General features: G+C 40.6%; 1 protein-coding gene across 1 annotated transcript; it reads right to left on the reverse strand.

The window, feature by feature from the left end:
- Positions 1-6,795: 6,795 nt before the first annotated feature.
- On the reverse strand, positions 6,796-7,215 carry LOC142163461 (uncharacterized). Its single transcript, XM_075220748.1, has one exon. It carries the CDS (start codon positions 7,213-7,215, stop codon positions 6,796-6,798), a length of 420 nt encoding a protein of 139 aa, XP_075076849.1.
- Positions 7,216-20,422: the final 13,207 nt, after the last annotated feature.

A 20,422-nucleotide genomic window follows, 5' to 3' on the forward strand; every position in this document is an offset into this window, starting at 1 on the left:
CTGAAGACTGCGATGATCAGTGAACAACTCACAAGATACACCATACAAGTAATGCCTCCAAATCTTCAACGCGTGAACTATGGCAGCCAACTCCAAATCATAAACGAGGTAGTTTTTCTCATTGGGCTTCAATTGACGAGAAGCATAAGCAATAGCTCTACCCTCCTGCATCAACACACAACCAATCCTAACTCTCGAAGCATCAAAATACACAGTATATGAACCTGAAGCTGATGGCAAAACCAACACTGGATCTGTGGTCAAAACTGTCTTGAGCTTCTGAAAGCTCTCCTCACACTCATCCGAGCATACAAATGAAGCACCCTTCTAAGTCAAGTTGGTCAAGGGAGATGCGATAGATGAGAATTCCTAAATAAACCGGCGATAATAGCTTGCCAAAACAAGAAAGCTACGAATCTCTATGGCTGAGGACAGTTTGGGCCAACTCTGAACCGCCTTTATCTTCTTCGGATCAACCTGAATACCCTTGCTAGACACCACGTGCCCCAAGAAAGCCACTGAACTGAGCCAAAACTCACACATGGAGAATTTTGCATAGAGCTTCTCCTCCCTTAATCTCTACAACACAACTCTCAAATGCTCCGCGGGCTTCTCCTGACTACAGAATACACTAGAATATCATCAATGAAGACTATGATGAATGAATCGATATAAGGCCGGAACACGCTATTCATCAAATGCATGTGCACTGCTGGGGCATTAGTCAACCCAAACGACATCACCAAGAACTCATAGTGACCATATCGGGTCCTGAAAGCCGTCTTAAGAATATTTGCATCCATGATCTTCAATTGGTGATAACCCGGACGGAGATCAATCTTGGAGAACACCCTCGCTCCCTAAAGCTAGTCGAATAGATCATCAATGCGAGGCAAAGGATACTTGTTCTTAATTGTTACCTTGTTTAATTGTTTATAATCAATGCACATTCTCATTGTGCCATCCTTCTTCTTCACAAATAGAATCGACGCACCCTAAGGTGACACACTAGGCTAAATGAACCCCTTATCTAGGAGTTCCTGAAGTTGCTCCTTCAATTCTTTCAACTCCGTTGGTGCCATACGATACGATGGAATAGAAATGGGATGAGTGCCCGGCACCAGGTCAATACCAAAATCAATATCCCTGTCTGGTGGCATGCCCGGCAGGTCTGCAGGAAACACATATGAAAAATCCCTCACAACTGGTACAGAATCAATACTGGGAGCCTCAGCTCCGACATCCCTCACAAACGCTAGATATGAAAGACGACCCTTCCCAACCATATGTTGGGCCTTCAAGAAAGAGATCACTCTACTAGGAACATAATCAGTCATACCTCACCACTCGATCCGTGGCACACCCGGCATAGGCAATGTGACTGTCTTAGCATGACAGTCCAGAATAGCACGATACGAGGATAACCAATCCATGCCCAAAATGATATCAAAATCCACCATGATCAATAGTAATAGATCCACTCGGGCCTCCAGACTCCCAATAGTCACCACACACGACCGATACACACGGAGTACAACAACAGTATCGCCCACCGAGGTAGATACATGAACATGTAAAGCTAGAAACTCACAGGGCGTACCCAAATAATAAGCAAAATACGAGGACACAAAAGAAAAGGTGGAACCAGGATCAAATAATACAGATGCATCTCTGTGACAAACTGATACAATACCTGTAATGACAGCATTTGAAGCAATAACATTGGGTCTGCCTGGGAGTGCATAGAAACAGGCCTGACCGCCCCCTGATCGACCTCCCACTCTGGGGCGACCCCTAGCTGACTAACCCCCACCCCTAGCTGGCTGAGCGAGTGGTGGTGAAGAAACTGGCACTGAAGCCGACGACTAACCCTTCTGCTGGGACGAACTAGCAATACGATGAGGATACTGCCTCCACATGTGACCCATCTCGCCACACTCATAACAACTCCCAGGTATTGGAGAAGGGGACTGAAGGGAACCCCTCACACCAGAGTGACTAACAGGTGTACTCGGCATAGAAGAGCCCTGAACTGATGGAGCACGAGATGAACTCTGAGTTGGAAGAGCACTGAGTGATGACTGGACCTATTGAGATCCATGATAACCATGACCCGAAGATGCCCCATGATAACCTGGGCGAGCTGACTGAGCAGTCCTGAATGAACGGTCTCTTTTGTGCTGAAACTGACCCCTCGAAGGAGCACCACTATAACTGCCAGATCCTCAAGGCCTCTTGGCCTCCCTCTCCTCTCGCTCCTAGCGACGAATAGACTCAATCTCACGGGCAATATCCATAACTTCCTCGAAAGTAGCACCAGTCACCCTCTCCCTAGTCATGAGAATACGGAGTTGATAAGTAAGACCATCAACAAACCTCCTGATCCTCTCTCTATCTGTCGGGACCAACCAGATGGCATGATGAGGCAACTTAGAGAACCTCAACTCATACTACGACACGATCATCTCCCCCTGACGCAACCACTCAAACTGCTTGTGCAGCTCCTCTCTATGAGACTGAGGCACATACTTCTCCAGAAAGAAAATGGAGAACTGCTGCTAGGAAAGGGGTGCTGCACCAACAGGCCTATGCCTCTCAAAATCCTCCCACCAAGTGAAAGCAGCTCCTGAAAACTAATAGGTGGTAAAAGCGACCCCGCTGGTCTCCAGAATACCTGCAGTACGAAGCATCCTCTGACACTTATCCAAAAAGCCCTGGGCATCCTCGCCCTCTGTGCCACTGAAGGTTGGAGGCTTCATTTACTAAATCTCTCCAACCTACGCTGCTCATCCTCCGACATGATAGTAACTACATAGTCCTGAGCAGTTGCGAGCGGCTGGGCTGGATGTGCCCCCGGCATCTAAAATCCCTGCACGACCTACTCAGGTGTACGAGCAGCGGGAGTCTAATTGCCTCCCCCGGCCTATGAAGTAGCTACGACTGTAGTGGCTGAAACCGCCTAAGCCAGGCCAATGAAAACTGATAAGATCTGTGCCAAGGCCTCCTGAAGACCCGAAATCACAATGGGCACACCTGGTGCCTGAACTGGTGTTGCTGGAGAATCCATAGCTGGAGCCTGATCCTGAGCTGGGGCAGTTGGTGGATCCACAAGTGCTGACCTCGCTGCTCTGCCTTTACCACAACCACGGCCGCGTAATCGGCCTCTGGTGGCCACAACTGGTGGCACTGGTGGTCGTCCACCCTGTCCAGTAGCGCATGTCCTTACCATTTGTGAGAGAAAAGAATAACAGAAGTTTAGTACTCGGATCAACAAGTTCGCACGACAAGAATTTCAAGAATATGAAGTTTTTCCTAAAGGTTTTGCAGCCTCTCGAGGATAAATACAGACGTCTCCGTACTGATCTGTGAGACTCTACTAAACCTGATCATGACTCGTGAGACCTATGTAATCGAGGCTCTGATATCAACTTGTCACGACACAAACTAAGAACCCTGTCGTGATGGCGCCTCTCGTGAAGATAAGGCCAACCAACTACTCAGAGTTCAATCTATACACAATTAAACATTAAGAAATATTAATAAGCATAGTCAATTAAACCAAGGTTCAAGCAGTTAAAAACATAATTTGCGGAAAATAACCCCAACACAACCCTAAACTGGGGTGTCACTAGTCATGAGCATCTATAAAACCTAATACAAGTCTGAAAAGTCTACGAACTACTACAAATGTCTGATAAGAGATAGAAATGATAAAGAGGGAGAAACACGGGTCTGCGGACGTCAAGCAGCTACCTCGTGAACTTCGAATGTCCGCTGGGAGCTCTCAACTCACACTGGCAGGATCAGCAACGCCCGAATCTGCACATATGGGTGCAAGGAGTAAAGTGAGTACTCCAACTCAGTGAGAAACAAATGTAAATAAATACTGAAATCAAGAAATCACGTAAAGCACAAAGCATTCTATAATGAAGCAGTAAAACCATTTAAAAATCAGTGATTCTGTGGAAGATAGGCAAAATCCTTTATATCAAATTTTACTTCCTGAAAAGCCTTTTTCAACAATTTAGCAGGTAATTGACAATTAATTATGAAAAATAAACACATAAAGGTTTGCCCCTCGGGCACAATATCAACAAATTCACCCCTCGAGCAACATCTCAGAACAGTACCAGCCCCTCGGGCAATCACATAGAACAATACTAGCCCCTCGGGCTCAATCTCACATCACAATGGGTACTTGCGCTCACTAGGGGTGTGCAGACTCATGGAGGGGCACCTTACGGCCCAAGCGTAATAACAAGCCATCTCGTGGCATCAAAACTAGGCCCTCGACCTCATATCAGTCAAGCCATCTCGTGGCATACATATCTCAGGCCCTTGGCCTCAAAATAGTATTAGTGTTTCCTCACAACCTAGGCCCTCGGCCTTACTCAGTCAAAATCATCACAAGCCTCTAGGGCAATAGTAAAATAGTATTTCTCAGCCCAAATATCATTTATAATATCATATAAGTCTTAAAACTGAGTAAACATGGCTGAGTAGTAAAACAATGGAAAATAGCATGACTGAGTTCAAGTAATATATCAAAACAGTGAGGAAATATCAATAAAAAAGCCCCCGAAAGGTTTAAATAGTTGGCACTAGGCCCAAATATGACATTCAGCCCAAATAATGATGATAGCAAATAGTTTCCAATCAAATACATGGTAAAATCATTAACGGGACGGACCAAGTCACAATCCTCAATAGTGCACAACCCCACGCTCGTCATCAAGCATGTGTCTCACCTCAATATAGCACTATGATGTACAATCCGGGGTTTCAAACCCTCAGAACATGATTTACAATCATTACTCATCTAGAACCGGCTAAATCTCTAGCTTGCGACGCCTTTGCTCCTCGAATCGGCCTCCACGCTCATCGAATCTATCCAAAATAAGAACGAGGATGTCAAAATATGCTAAAGGAACAAAGCCCAAACGAAAACAATCAATAAAGGGCACAAATCCCAAAATTACCAAAACCCGACCCCCGGGCCCACATCTCGGAATTCAGAAAATTTCACATCAATAGATTTCTTATCTCCCCACGAGTCTATGCATATCAAGAATACCAAAATTGGAGTTCAAATGGCCCCTCAAATCCTTATTTTAAGGCCTCTTAAACTCAAGCCCTAATCCCCCATTTTTAGCCCTTTAATTCCTTTAATTACAACCTTAATCCATGAAATACTACCATAGAAATGTGTTTTAGGTCCAAAAAACCTTACCTTAACGAAGTTCCCTTGAAATCCCTCTTCCAAATCGTCCAAAAGCTCTCAAGCCGAAGTCAAAAATGGTGAAATAACCCAAAAAATCGCGAAGGACTCTTTTAATTCATCTTCCCAGTTGTTCCGCATCTGCGACAACTTTTGCCGCTTCTGCGATACCGCATATGCGGTCTATCCACCGCTTCTGCGGAAATCACTTAAAGGCCAATTCCGCATCTGCAGTCCACTCTCCGCATCTGCGGTTCCAGACTTTCCTCTCGAATTCGCTTCTGCGGCTCCTTCTGCACGTGCGGCACTGCACCTACGGTTCTCAAATCGCAGGTGCAAAAATACCAGAAGCAGCAAAACTTCAGCAGTTGCAATGACATCTCAACTTCTCCGTTAACCACCCGAAATCATCTCGAGGCCCTCGGGACCTCAACCAAAAGCACAAACACAACCCAATACCTTATTCAAACTTGTTCCAATCATCAAAATGCCTCAAACAACGTCAAATCTACCAAATCACATCGGATTCAAGCCTAAGTTTCAAAAAATTTCCGCTATACGCTTTTGATAAAAAAACCCAACCAAACCACGTCCGAAAACCTGAAATTTTACACACACATCCCAAATGACACAACGAAGCTACTGCAACTCTAGAAATTCCATTCCGATCCCTATATCAAAATCTCGCCTATCAACCGGAAATCGCCAAAATATCAACTTCGCCAATTCAAGCCTAATTCTACTCCGAACCTCCAAAACCCATTCCGATCACACTCCTAAGTCATAAATCACCTCCCGAAGCTAACCGAACCATCGGAACTCGCATCCGAGCCTTTTTACACATAAGTCAACATCCGGTTGACTTTTCAACTTAAACTTCCTTAAAAGAGACTAAGTATCTCAAACCTTACCAAAATCATTTCGGATTCGATCCGACCAACCCGATACCATAAAACACGGATAACGAAGTAAAAGAAAGCAAAAATGGGGGAAACGGAGCAGTAACGCATGAGACGACTGGCCGGGTCGTCACGCGTGAACCACGGGTGCATTTCATATAGTGTGACTTACGATGTGTTTTAAATAACCTTGAATTTTCCTGAAATATTAAAAGCGACTAAAAAGTTAAAAATGTACAACAGGTTTAAAATGTGTAAAAAATTAGATAAATAGGCCAATATTAACAGTTGAGTGACCGTGCTAAAATCACAGAACCTGGGAATGCCTAACACCTTCTCTCGGGTTAACAGATTCCTTACCCAGATTTCTAGGTTCGCGGACTATAAAACAGAGTCAAACTTTCCCGATTCGGAATTCTAAACCGGTGACTTGGGACACCATAAATTATCCCAAGTGGCGACTCTAAATAAACAAAATAATCTCGTTTCGATTGCCACTTAAATTGGACAAACTTCCTTATACTCTTCCGGGGTGTAGGAAAAAGGAGGTGTGATAGCCCCTTTGACCTCCCCCACTCTTATGCATCTACAGTACCCAAAATCACGATGTCACTTCAATTATTCCAAATCACCCCACATAATGCTCATATCTCCCTCTTCATTCAAGAGTTTAGGGAATTAAGAATGCCATCTTCGCTTGATTTGTGCCTCCTCTAACAAAACTCTACCTTCCTCGTCTTTTATGCACCTTACTTGGTCCAGATCATGGGCCTTCCTTTCTCTCACTTTGGCCAGCTTGTACAGCTTCTTGTCCCCGCCTTTGTCATTAAGATCTTTATATAAATGACTGAACGTTGTGGTCTTAGCCGTCGTAACCACTAACTTCGCCTCCTTCTTAGATTTCTTATACCATTCTTGGTTTGTCCTATTCTCTACCTCATTTATGCTCTCTACAAGCTTCAAATACGCCGCTTTCTTAGCTTTCGATTTCCCTCGAACCTCTTCATTCCACCACCAATCCCCTTTATGGCCACAAGAGAAACCCTTCGAGACCCTTAACACCTCTCTCGCAGCCTCTCTAATACAATTCACTGTCATAGTCTACATACAACTCACGTCCCCACTACTCCTTCAAGCCCTCATAGCCCGCAACTTCTCCCTGAACTCTGAGCTTTGTCCTTAGTCAATTCACCCCACCGCAATCACATTGATTATGGTTATCTCTACAGAGACGGTTCACTTCCTTTAAATGATGATTATAGTGATCATGACAAAAACGGTGACAAAGTTAATGATTAAGCATGAATTTAAATCACCATAGTAAATTTAACAAATTCTTATTTTAAAGCAAGATTGATGAAAACAGTGCTAGTAAATCACAAAAATGTGCAAGCAAACACTCAGAATAAAAACTTTGCCTTAATTGGGAAAACTATTTTCTCCAGTATCACTAGCCTAGAACTTTGATTGCTTTACCTTTTTCTTCAGTGGTACCAGCCTAGAGCTTTTTTACTTTTAAAATTAAATATACTCTCAGTTATTCTCAAATTGCACTGCTACAACACAATAAAAAAAAAGAGAACTAGAGGTAAGTTATTCCATTGCCTTCTTCTCATCATTTGAGTTTCTTGATTTCAATCCATTCTTTTCAAAATCACATCAGATATTTGATCAAAATGCATAACACAATAATTAGTTCAATTTCTTCATCGAGAATTTATGATGCACCACATAAAAAATACTTAAAATTTGTTTCGTGGAACGTCAATAGATATGACACATGTAATTCATCGTAAAGATAGACTATAGAAGAGTTTCTAGAGCAGTACAATCCTCAATTAGTAATACTACACGAGTGTAAAACACATCCTATGGAAATCTAACACTCAATATGAGAACTTAATGTTACTGTAAGACGACGAACATTTAAAATGCTAGAACTTGGAGGTATACTTTTTAAATTAAAAAATAATGGGGGCTATCGGGACAAAATGACAGTCTCGTCCTATCTCATGTCCTTTCTACTCCCATATCCATCCCATCTCTTTTTGTCAAGATCGAGCCAAGCTGGGTTGTCCTGTCCTATTGGACACCCATATATGATACCCACCTAGCTCACTATTACGAAGAAAAATTTCTCCATGCCCCATGCTTTTATTATGCGGTGTATGGGCCTTAAAATATTCTCCAGCAATTTGTGCAATACCATGCGTTCAATTTCATGTCTACGTCCTCTTTTTTTAAAATTTTTTATTTAATTTTTTTAATAGTTACTTGTGTCATTCAACTTTTCAAACTTATCCCTTTTCGTGTTCCTTATTTTCTCCACGAACTTCGCAAATGTGCATTGATCCTATAAAATTAATGAACTAAAATGAATTTACACTAATTAAAACAAACTAAACAATATGTTTAATAGGGACTTAAAGTTGTGGGTTGTCATCCATGCAGTACCTTATTTAACGTTGTGGAAAGATACTGGCTTTCAAGATTATGTTTCGGTCATATATTGAGGTCCACTAATGTTGGCCCAAATGAAGCTTGTTTTGATGATTCACAAAGGAACTCAAGCATAAACCAGGTCCATACATAGTGTACACAGACGCGGGCAGATTCAAGCACAAGGCATGCACGTAAAGGAGATAAGCTTAAGTGGTTATATCTGATACCTCCTGATCGAAAATGTTGCATAAATGATAAGGAGAAGGACTCTTTACTCGGAGAGAACTCTATCCAAGATAAGGGAGAAGTTAGAAGTTGAAGATAACTAGAACTCTTCCACCAAGGAAGAATATAACATTAGAACTCTAGTTATTTCCTATTCTACTAACTCTATAAATTGCAAGATGTTCTCATTTTACAGGTACGCACAAAGCTGAAGTTAAACATGAGTTGAGAGCAAAATAGCAAGACATTTTGCAAACAATTCTTGTGTGATTCAAGTGTGCGAACCTGAAGCTACATGAACCAAATAAAAGAACCAGTTCCAACTATCTGTCTTTTATTCTAGATTCATTGTAGTAGGTGTTTCAAATTGTACATTTCAGCTTTATCTAGAAGCAATTGTACTAGGTACTCTGAGTGTTTTATTCAAGTTATAGTTAACTTGAAGTTGTCGCAACAACTAGAGGCTGGTTGCCAAAACGGGATTAGAGGTAATCCTTAGGTTTACAAAGAGTTTTGTAAATGCTGTTTTGGCTCAGTGATTTAGTGAAATGTTGGGGAATATCCTACTGAGTGTAGGTCATGGTTTTTTCACCTTTTGAGCTGGGTGTTTTCACATAAAAATACTTGTGTTCTTTACTTTCTGCATTTATTATTTCTGTAACAATAGCATAAGGAACACATAGAAAAAACAGGTCCTTCTATAATTTGTGCACGCGAAAATTTTACACCACATAAATAACCCCCCTCTTTTGTGGCATTGAAGTATAAAACATCAACTGGTATCAAAGCAGGTTATCCTTGAAGAGGCTAACACCTTAGGAGAAGAACAAGATGAGTGCATCACCTGGAAACTGGGAAGGGCAATCCACTACTAGGACACTACTCTTTAATGGCCAGTACTACTCATGGTGGAAAAATAGGATGAGAGATCACATTATAGGAGAGGACTATGAGCTATGGGACATTGTCACCGATGGTCTACTGGCTACCTTGAAGAAAAATGTTGAAGGAGTAGATGTGACAAAGACAAGAATCGGACTGCACTACTAAGGACTTGAAGAAGTGGGAGAAAAATGCTAAAGCCATGAAATGACTTGTTTGTGGACTTGGTCCAGATGAGTACAGCAGAATCCAAAGTTGTACCACTGCTAAGTAAATTTGGGACACACTGCATATGGCTCATGAAGGAACACCTCAGGTGAAGAGATCCAGAGGAACTCTGTTGTACTTTTAGTATGAGAACTTTGCTATGAAGAAAGGAGAAACTATTCAAGAAATATATACAAGGTTCACTACATTGACTAATGAGCTAAAATCTCTTGGAAGGATTATTCTTGAAGAAGATAGAGTCGAGAAGATACTGACTAGGGTTTCGCCTATCACTTGGGAGATCAAAGTCACTGCCATCCAGGAATCAAAAAATATTTCCACTCTCCTACTGGATGAATTAACTGAAAATCTCACTGCTTATGGACTAAGAAGACAAACTATGAAGATGGATGTACCTAAGAAGGAAAGGAGCTTGGCACTCAGAATCACTGAAGATTCTGATCTGGAAGATGATGAAATGGCCATGATCACCAAGGACTGCAAGAATTACTTAAGGAGAGGAAATGATTCTTCAAGAAGTGGAAGTTATAGCAAGTCAAAAGCTCCTGAGAAGCAAACCAATGATGGTTGTTACAAGTGTAGAAAGACTGATCACCACATCAAGAACTGTCCTTTGTGGGAAATTAAATGGAAGAAGGAAAGAGCTGAACGAAGGAACAGGAAGAAGGAACAGGTTTAACCCAAGAAAAGCAACAACAAAGGATCAACAAAGACTATGGTCACTGCTTGGGGAGAAAGCTCAGATGATGATGATGAGGATGAACAAGCACTTATGTCCATTTGAGAATCTAATGAAGAAACTGAGGTAAGTGTAGTTCATCTCAAAGACAAGATTATATTGTTTTCCAAATAAAGGTTATTTGAGTTAGTACTAGAACTAATTGATGAATCTGAGGATGTAAACAACAAAAAAGAACAACTGTCTAAAGAGTGTGATTTTGAAGGCTAAGTGCAAAAACCTGGAACATGGGGTTAGTGAAACTATAAGTGAAAATACTATGTTGAATAACTAGGTTCATGCACTTGATTCAACTGTCCTAAAGCATAGATCTGCAAATCTAAAACTAAAATTAGGAACAGGTAAAAAGACAGTTGATCAGACACAACTCACCTTTGAAGAAAATATAGGAAAAATGAAAGATGAGTTGTACAAAAGGGATGAGCAGTTAAGAATTCCAAAGGAGGATCTGAGAAAGGTAAAGCATGAGCTAGACAGAACTTGTAAATGGAACAGGTCCTCATATGCACTTTCATGGCTACAAGAACACCATAGTAGCAACAGAAGAAGACTTGGCTTGGGAACCCGGTACCTAAGTGGGATCCCAAAAGCAAGTACCTCACACTTCCTGAGAACACGATTTTCACACATTGTGGTAAAACATGTCACTATAAAAGTGAATGCACTGCAAAAGATAAGGCAAGTCAAAAGAACAAAGACTTTGTTCAAGGGAAAAATTGGCTACCAAGTTGGGCTAAAAAGAATTTGATTAATCCTTTTGCCTATAAAAAGGGACCCAAACTAGTTTGGGTTCCTAAGACTAACCCCTGATTTCCTTTTGCAGGTCCAAGTAAAGGGGAGTAGCCAAATATGGTACATGAATATTGGCTGCTCAAAGCATATGACGGGAAGCAAGAACCTGTTCCTTTCACTTGAGGATCTTAAAGGAGGTAATGTCACCTTTGAAAATTGGAAGAAAGGTGAGATCATTGGGGTTGGAAAAGTATGTAAGATTTATTCTCACTCTATTGAGAACGTCTACTTGATAGATGGACTGAAGTACAGTCTAATAAGTATATCACAATTGTGTGATAGAGGTTAACATAGTAGCATTCACCTCTATAAAATGCTTTATGATTAATCTTACCACTGACAAGATAGTTTTGCAGGGAAAAAGAGTGAACAACATATATGTTTTTGATATGTCCACACTTTTGTCGCGCCCCTTTTTTTCCTCTTTGTATCGGAAAATTGGGTTTATGACATTGGGTATAAGACAACTCATTCCTTTTGGGAACTGAGTTTTGTATTTAAAGATTCGCCACCTAATGATTTAAGGTGCATTAGGACACTTAGGGTTCATTTCTAAGTTTGCTTGATAACCAGAGATAGGGTAAGGGCTTGAAATTATCTTAAGGGAAAGGTGCTAGGCACCCCTCAGGATCCACTAGTGTGGTTCTCAGCCAGATAGTTTTGTGAATTTGTACAGTTAGCAAATAGACAAGTATAGGCTCAAATAATAGAGGATTTAGGTTTAAACACATTAGAGTTTGAAAGAACAATTAAAGGCGAATTTTAAAAAAGAAGTTACAATTCTACAATACTTGAGAATATAAAAGGAGGGGGGTCCTAGGTTTATTTATAGTATGGATCACATCAATACGATACCCGGTATGACACTCCTCAGAAGAGGGGATACACGTGGTATTAGCACACCGGTCATCATACCTATATCTACCCTTCCCACCCCGTCGAGGTAATAAAGCGTGGATTGGTCTCGACCACTATTGCATGCTATTATCCGTCCCACTCCTATTTGTCCCGGAAGAACTTAGGACTACTATTCCGAAAAGGGAGGGAAACTAGGCTGACTTTTAGGTTTCAAAAGGTGAAAAAAGCTAAGGCAACATAGAAAAAAAACATAGGACTGCATATTAGGGGAAACATATAAACAACTAAAAGGCTCATGTATTCTTCCTCAAACAAAGCACATAAATAGCATGACTTAAACACAGTTAGGGTCTGAATTTAAAGTACTAAGGCAAGGAGAATTTTAATTGTTGAGGCAGACCAGTTTATTACATAACTCAAATAGGAAGTCTGAATCGGGCCTGCATGTTAGTTGTAGCAATTACTGATTAACAAAAGCAAGTTCAGTTTTTATTATCGTTATCACCTAAGGCTCACCTAAGTGTTTGGGTGAGATCCTATAAACATGATATCTATTGCTAATTCAGAATGTAGTAAAGCAGTAACAGTTCTACAATAAACGATTTGAGATCTTATAAACATGCTTTCTAAACCGCGTTGAATAAAGGAGTAAGGCAGTTTAAAACTAATTCAGAACAATATGAGTTAAGCTGATTTTAAACTACACTGGTTTCAGATTTTATAGATGTTGATATCTATTATTGCTAATTTTAATTCCTATAGACATATATCTAGTCGAACGTGAAATGAAGTAGGCAGTATTTACTTGAATCCTATAGGCATGATTTCTATAAAGGTATTGATTTTAATGATGTCGGATTGTAACCACTTATATCCTAAGAGCATGGTGTCTAAGTGTGGTAATAAACATACAGAATTGAAGACAAACCTTATAGGCATGTTATCTAAATGTAGAGATAGACATATAGAATTTTAAAGAAAACAGATCTTATAGGTATGGTATCTACCCTTAAGCATGCACAATTACCCAGCCCTTTTCACTAGCCAACCCCAATGTTTATTACAAACTGAATAATGAATTGCATCAGAAAAGTGTAAAAGAAGAAGTTACAACCAGAGGAAGCCTGATTCTTGACTTCCTCTCTGAGTTATGGAATAAACCACCTCAAATGCCATTTGTTCCAAAGCCTTTCTCATACTTGAGTGTGTGAAAGTTCCCTAAGGGTATCAAGGGACCCCGTGAATTGCTTACACCCAAGTTTGCATAACCAGATAGAGATGGGTGCAGTGTGGAAGGGCCAACCCTTATGTGTCCAAGTTCAGAGGGAACTCATGGGTCCCAAGGCAAGGCTCACATAAGAGGGGCAGAACCTAAGTCTAAGAGTATAGTGGAAGTGCAGGAGTAGAGATTTTGTTTAAAACTGGGTTGATAATAGTAAGGTGTAAGGGTAATTTGAAAACAGTAATAGTAAAGCTAACACTACACAGAATCAGCATTTTTATACAAAGGGGTCAAGGGTTTGGGAATACATTGCAGGGAGCATATGATCTTAAGAGGGTTCAGGTTTGGACATGCATAGCAATAGCTGGTGCTGGCATGCCCATAAACCAGCTGGAGAACACAACACATAGAGGGGATATGAAGCATATAACCCCAGGAAGGGTCAGGTTTGGGTCATGCCCAGCAATGTCTAATCCTGACATGCCCTCTAACCAACCAAAGAATACAAACACATAGGGGATATGGGGGTTTGGGATTCATAAGTCATAATAAGTGGCTGACAGAGCTTATATATAAGAAAAATACATTAATTCAGAAGAGGAAGGGGAAGATTACGACATGCTTGTAACTGGATTAAACACAAGCAGGAAATAGGCAAGAGTGAAGGAAATAGTAAAGAAACATGTTGTTGTTGATGTTGGAAGATTAATTAGAACATACCAGTAAAGAGGCAAATGCAAAAAGAAAAGAAAGCGAATTTTCACAACCTAGCCTTGGCTTTCAGCCGGCTAGACAAGGCAGCAACACAAGTAGTAACAGAGAAAAGAGAGTGAGAGCTTTGAGTGAAGTGTGTGCTCTGAACTCAAGTGGTTCGTGTCTGTTCGAAAGAAGAGAAAGTGTAGGGTATTTATAACTTCTGAAAACGAGTGAGAAGTAAGGTAACAAGTAAAGTTTTAATACAAATATAGAAACAATCAACAGTCAGAATCAATTACACAAGTGACTCCCTTTAATTAAGGAATCACTATTTAACGGGTAATTACATATTCAAAATAAGGAAAGAAAATCAATTAAGAGATAAACTTATTATTGCCATAAAAGGAGTAGTAAAAGCATTGACTAAGTAATCAAGTCTAAGTACAGAAATATGCTTATTTTGGAAAAAGATTCAGTAAGGCAAAATAAGGAAAGGAATCAATTAACTTTAACAGGCGAGTGAAATTACAGTTCATAAAAGAATATTTTTGAAATCAGTCCCACGATTGAGATCAATAGAAGAAGAAACATGCTTCTGCACTTCAGTATGTAAATAAAGTGAATAGGGTCATCAGACATGCGAGGCCAAGCACATTGGCAAAAGTGATAACCACAAGCATGTAATAGTGGCAGAAATAAGCTAGGGTTCAGTAGTAAAGCAAATATTCGAAGCATAGTAATCAAGTTGGTCAAGTTACATTGAATCAATAGTGAAGAAAATAGAGTATCAGAAACATGCAAAGGTCTCATAGTAGCAGGTGAGGAAACCTTTTGAAAAGTTAGGGTTTCAGCCATAGTCGAGTTGAAAGATAGTGAAAATTAGGTAAGTCACATAAAGAAAAGAGAGTCTGAAACAATAACTTGCAATCAAGTGTTCAAACAAACAATTTCAGACCCAAAGACCTAGGGTTTTCAACAACAATCGAGTTCAAAAGATGGTAAACAGATAAATCAAGCAAGGATTTTGAACAACCAAGCACACATCTAACAAATAGCTTCAGAACTCGATTGAGACCCAAAAGAAATTAGGGTTTTAACATGCTGACTCAAGTAGAAGGAAATCATAAAAAATAGTTCAAACATAGTAAATTCATAAAATAACATCGAGAATCAGAGAAAAGGTTTTTGAGATAACTTAAAGGAAAACACTAATCATAACAATGAAGAGTCGTTTTGAAAACAACGTTGAAGAACCTTCGAGAAAAAATGCTTAAACGTTCATGGTAAGTATAGATCTAAGGTTGATCTGAAAGAAATCGAAAGATCTTAGAGATTAGGGTTTCAGAAAACCCAAAAGAAACGAGAAAGATCTTGAAAGTTAACGATCTAACCAGAAAAGGTCAAGGACCCGCCTTGAAAGGCCATGAATGGCCGGGAAAGGTCGTGGATGGTCGGAGAAAGGCCATGAACACCAGTCAATCAAGGACTAGACCAAACTTCTTTGAATTCTGGTCGTGAAACCATAGAACCAAACACATAGAAGCCATGGAAGGGTGGTACAGGTCTCAAATGACCACGGAAGGCCATGGATTAGGTAGGTGTTAGAGTGGATTAGGGTGTAGTTTGATGGCGGCAGCTAGGGTTTGTAGGAGTTTCAGAGAGAGTTGAGAGAGAAGAGGGATTCAAAGGTGGCAGTATGTGAGAAATGAATTACGTTTGGGGGTCTTTTGGGTTTAATTAGGAAAGGGGGAACGAGAGACGTTGATCTAAATGATCAACGACTAGGATAAAAGGGGTTAGGTGAGGAGTCCGAGTTGGTTCATTTAAATTGGGTTAGGGGTCGGGTTCGAGTTGCAATTGGGTTGGGAAATTGGGTCTGATTTGGGCTCAATTGAAGGCTATAATTGAAATGAAATTGGGCTATCATTTAAATAGCCATTTTTCCCTATTTAAAATTAAAAAATAGTAAATTGATTTCTAGAAATAAATTAAAAGTAATATAATGATTTATGACATATAATTATCAATTTAAAAATACTGGACTTAATTTTTATAAATGTAAATGCAATTAAATCCTAAAAGAGGCTAATATTGCAATTATATTCAATTTAGCTTTAAAAATAATAATAAATTTGTAAAAATATGCAAAAATCATCTTGGCTATATTTTAAAATTAATGTGAAAGTCCAATAAATGAATTACCAAAAATAAAATTTGGAAATAATTATTGGGGTTTTATCGATAAAATAGGGAAATAAAATGATTTAAAAACCTTTAAAAATTAAGGAAAAAATACTAAAACATTTGGACATACTTATATATGCATACATATGCTATTTTGAAGGTATTTTCATATTAAAAATATATATGGAAAAATTGAGTTTCAACAGGTGCCCCTTTTTACCCGGGAAGGATAAAAGTTGTCGGGTAAAGATATGATAACCAATTTTGACTGAAGGAAACGGTTCAAAAAGTTAGGCCGCTCCCTAGCTTCTAAGCTGCCTACATATCCCTGGTTTTACAGAAATCAGGCCATATGTAGTTCAGGATCCGTCGACGGAGTATGCCGATGGAGACTCTTCAAGAACGGACACAATACCTAAGATGGCGTGAGTGGGAGGCTTGCGAGAATGGTTAAGGTTTGATATGGTTGCAGGAACTGTAGCGGGCTTGCTCCTGCCGGGATGGTCGTTGCTTGTCGGTGTACCTGCAATTAGAAACAATACAAGCGTATATTGTGCATGAATGTAAACATGATGTAAGTTCCCGTCGGACCATGAATGTTGTCTTTGGACGGTTAGGAGGATGTCCTTTAGAACATGACGTCCTGGGCCATGAAGCGTGCAATAAGGATTCGCAGGCCATGAAATGATGCTCTCGGGCTATGAGGATGGTGCCTCCGAACCATGATGCCTTTGAATAATGATATGCAAAAGATTAAAAAGGGATCCTCGGACCATGGCATGGTGTTCTCGGGCTATGAAAATGGTTCCTTCGAATGATGACGCCTTTGGATAATTTGGCGATCTTTCAGCCCATGAGATGTAGTACGTGGCGATCTTTCAGCCCATGCGGATGCAATATGAGGCGATCTTTCAACCGTGCGGAGGCGATCTTTTAGCCATGCAGATGCAGCATGCGGCGATCTTTCAGCCATGCAGATGCAGTATGAGGCGATCTTTCAGTCATGCAGAGGCGATCTTTCAGCTATGCAGATGCAGTATGCGGCGATATTTCAGCCATGCAGATGCAGTATGAGGCGATCTTTCAGCCATGCAGATATAGCATCAGGCGATCTTTCAGCCATGCAATGTAGTATGAGGCGATCTTTCAGCCATGCAATGCAGTATGGGGTGATCTTTCAGCCATGCAGATGCAGCATGAGGCGATCTTTCAGCCATGCAAATGCAGTATGAGGCGATCTTTCAGCCATGCAGATGCAGTATGAGGCGATCTTTTAGCCCATGAGATGTAGATAGAGGTAGAGCTTAACCTCGGAAGGCAGAATGGTAGCCTTATGCAAGGCAGAAATGCAGATGGAGACAACATTTAGTATCAGAAGGCAGAATGGTAGCCTTATGCAAGAAATAAAATAGCAAATGGTGATAGAGCTTTCTTAGCTGATAGCAGATTGCGATATTGCAACTAGTGGGGCCATTGTGACATACGGAATGTCATTGGTGTATGTGGATAGCAAATGTTGGTAAGTACAACGGTTCCGAGAGTTGTATTCCCAAACAGTGATTGTCTCGTGAGTGTATAGTATGTTTGTTGATTTCATAATCCAAGTGCCTACATCCAAAGAAAAATTGTGAGTTTTGTAAAGGGAGGTTAGTTCGTATCCCTGCTGGCCTTTGCTTGACCTGCTCGACTTTAATCTAGTGATACTGTATGTATTATTGGGGTAGCATTGCTAAACAAAGCAATTTCAGTAATATGCATGATTTTGTAAAAATATGATATAGTAATTTTTTAGATGAACTGACGATTGTGACGTGGTTCGAGAAATTACAACCTCTCTTGCTACAGATTCTTCCCCAGTTTAATATGTTGATGTTTCTGGTTGTTGCTTGTAATGATCAGCTGAAATTATTTCGGAATTTTGAGGGTCCTCCTCAAAATTCTGCCCCAATTTCCAATTGCAGGGAAAATGAAAATTTTATTGAATTGTGACCGAACCCATAGCGTTGCCTACGTATCCCCTCTTAAATAGGAATCAGGTCAGGCGTAGTTCAAATTACATCATATAAGGAAAGCATAAAGATTACACATAGTAACGCTTGACTGCATCTGAATTGATTGGCTTTGGCCAGACTTCTCCATCCATTTCTGCAAGTATGAGGGCTCCTCCTGTCAGAACCCAGTGGACCATGTATGGACCCTGCCAGTTGAGAGAGAATTTCCCCTTGGCTTCATCTTGATGCGGAAAAATTTTCTTTAACACCAACCGCCCTGGTGTGAACTGTCTCGGCTCGACTCTTTTGTTGAAGGCTATGGACATTCTGTTCTTATAGAGTTGACCATGGTAGACTGCATTCATTCTCTTTCCGTCTATAAGGGCTAGTTGCTCATCACGACTTTTTATCCATTCTGCGTCATCGAGCTCAGCTTCTTGTATGATCCTTAAGGAAGGAATTTCTACCTCGGCGGGAATTACTACCTTTATACCATAAACCAGCATATAGGGGGTTGCCCTGGTTGATGTGCGGACTGTGGTGCGATACCCCAATAGAGCAAATGATAACTTATCGTGCCACTGTTTATGCTTCTCTATGATTTTCCTCAATATCTTCTTGATATACTTGTTGGCGGCCTCTACAACTCCATTCATCTGCGGCCTATAGGCTGTGGAATTCTTCTGTTTGATCTTGAAGGTTTCACACATAGCTTTCATCAAGTCACTGTTGAAGTTGGAGCCATTATCAGTGATGATCGACTTTGGAACCCCGAATCGACAAACAATGCGGTCGCGGACAAAGTCTACCATGACTTTCTTAGTTACCGCTCTGTAAGATGTTGCTTCGACCCATTTGGTGAAATAGTCTATTGCTACTAGGATAAACCTGTTCCTGTTCGAAGCAGCAGGCTCGATTGGTCAAATAACATCCATTTCTTAGGCGGCGAACGGCCATGGTGAGCTTGTTTTATTAAGCTCATTCGGAGGTACTTTTATCATGTCTGCATGTATCTGACAGCGATGGCATTTCCAGGAATACTAGATGCAGTCCGTCTCCACAGTCATCCAAAAGTAACCAGCTCGAAGTATCTTCTTTGCTAAGACAAAACCATTCATATGCGGACCGCAGGTCCTAGCATGAATTTCTTCTAGTAGCCTGGATGCTTCCTTTATGTCGACATACCTTAATAATCCCAAATCATGAGTCCTCCTATATAGGATTCCTCCGTTGTGAAAGAAGTTGTTGGACAGTCTTCGAAGTGTGCGTTTCTGAGTAGGGTTTGCATGTTTTGGGTACTCTCCTTTTGCCAAATATTTCTTGATATCATGAAACCAGGACTTTCCATCTGCTTCCTCTTCGACATGGGCATAATAAGATGGCTGATCATGGATCTTTACTGGAATAGGATCAATGAAATTCTTGTCCAGATGTTGTATCGTAGATGACAGGGTAGCCAACGCGTCGGCAAACTCATTTTGAAGTTTGGGAACATGTTGGAATTCCGTCTTTGTGAACCTATTCCTCAATTCCTGTACATAATGCAAATACGGGAGTATCTTGGAGTTCTTGGTTGCCCATTCTTCTCGTACCTGATGTATAAGTAGTTCTGAATCTCCAATTACTAGCAACTCTTGAACATTCATGTCAATGGCTATTTTAAGCCCTAGGAGATTCGGCCATGTTGTTGGTGCAAGGGAAACTGAGTTAGGGGAAACCGAATAATGCTGACCGGTTTTCGATACTAGGACTGCTCCTATGCCAACTCCTTTGAAATTTGCTGCTCCATCGAAAAACATTCTTCAGCCGTCATAGGATTCTGCAATATCTTCTCCTATGAATGATACCTCTTCATCAGGAAAATACATTTTCAGGGGTTCGTATTCTCCATCTACGGGATTCTTAGCAAGGTGGTCTACTAGCGCTTGTCCCTTGATCACTTTCTGAGTTACGTAGATAATTTCGAACTCACTCAACAGGATTTGCCACCTGGCTAGCTTGCAAGTGGGCATGGGCTTTTGAAAGATGTATTTCAAAGGATCTATC

Source organism: Nicotiana tabacum, chromosome 8, assembly GCF_000715075.1.
Source record: "Nicotiana tabacum cultivar K326 chromosome 8, ASM71507v2, whole genome shotgun sequence".
Classification (NCBI taxonomy): Eukaryota; Viridiplantae; Streptophyta; class Magnoliopsida; order Solanales; family Solanaceae; genus Nicotiana; species Nicotiana tabacum.

Excerpts from the sequence above, each read along its gene's own strand:
- LOC142163461 (XM_075220748.1), bottom strand. The coding sequence starts at position 7,215 with ATGACAGTGAATTGTATTAGAGAGGCTGCGAGAGAGGTGTTAAGGGTC.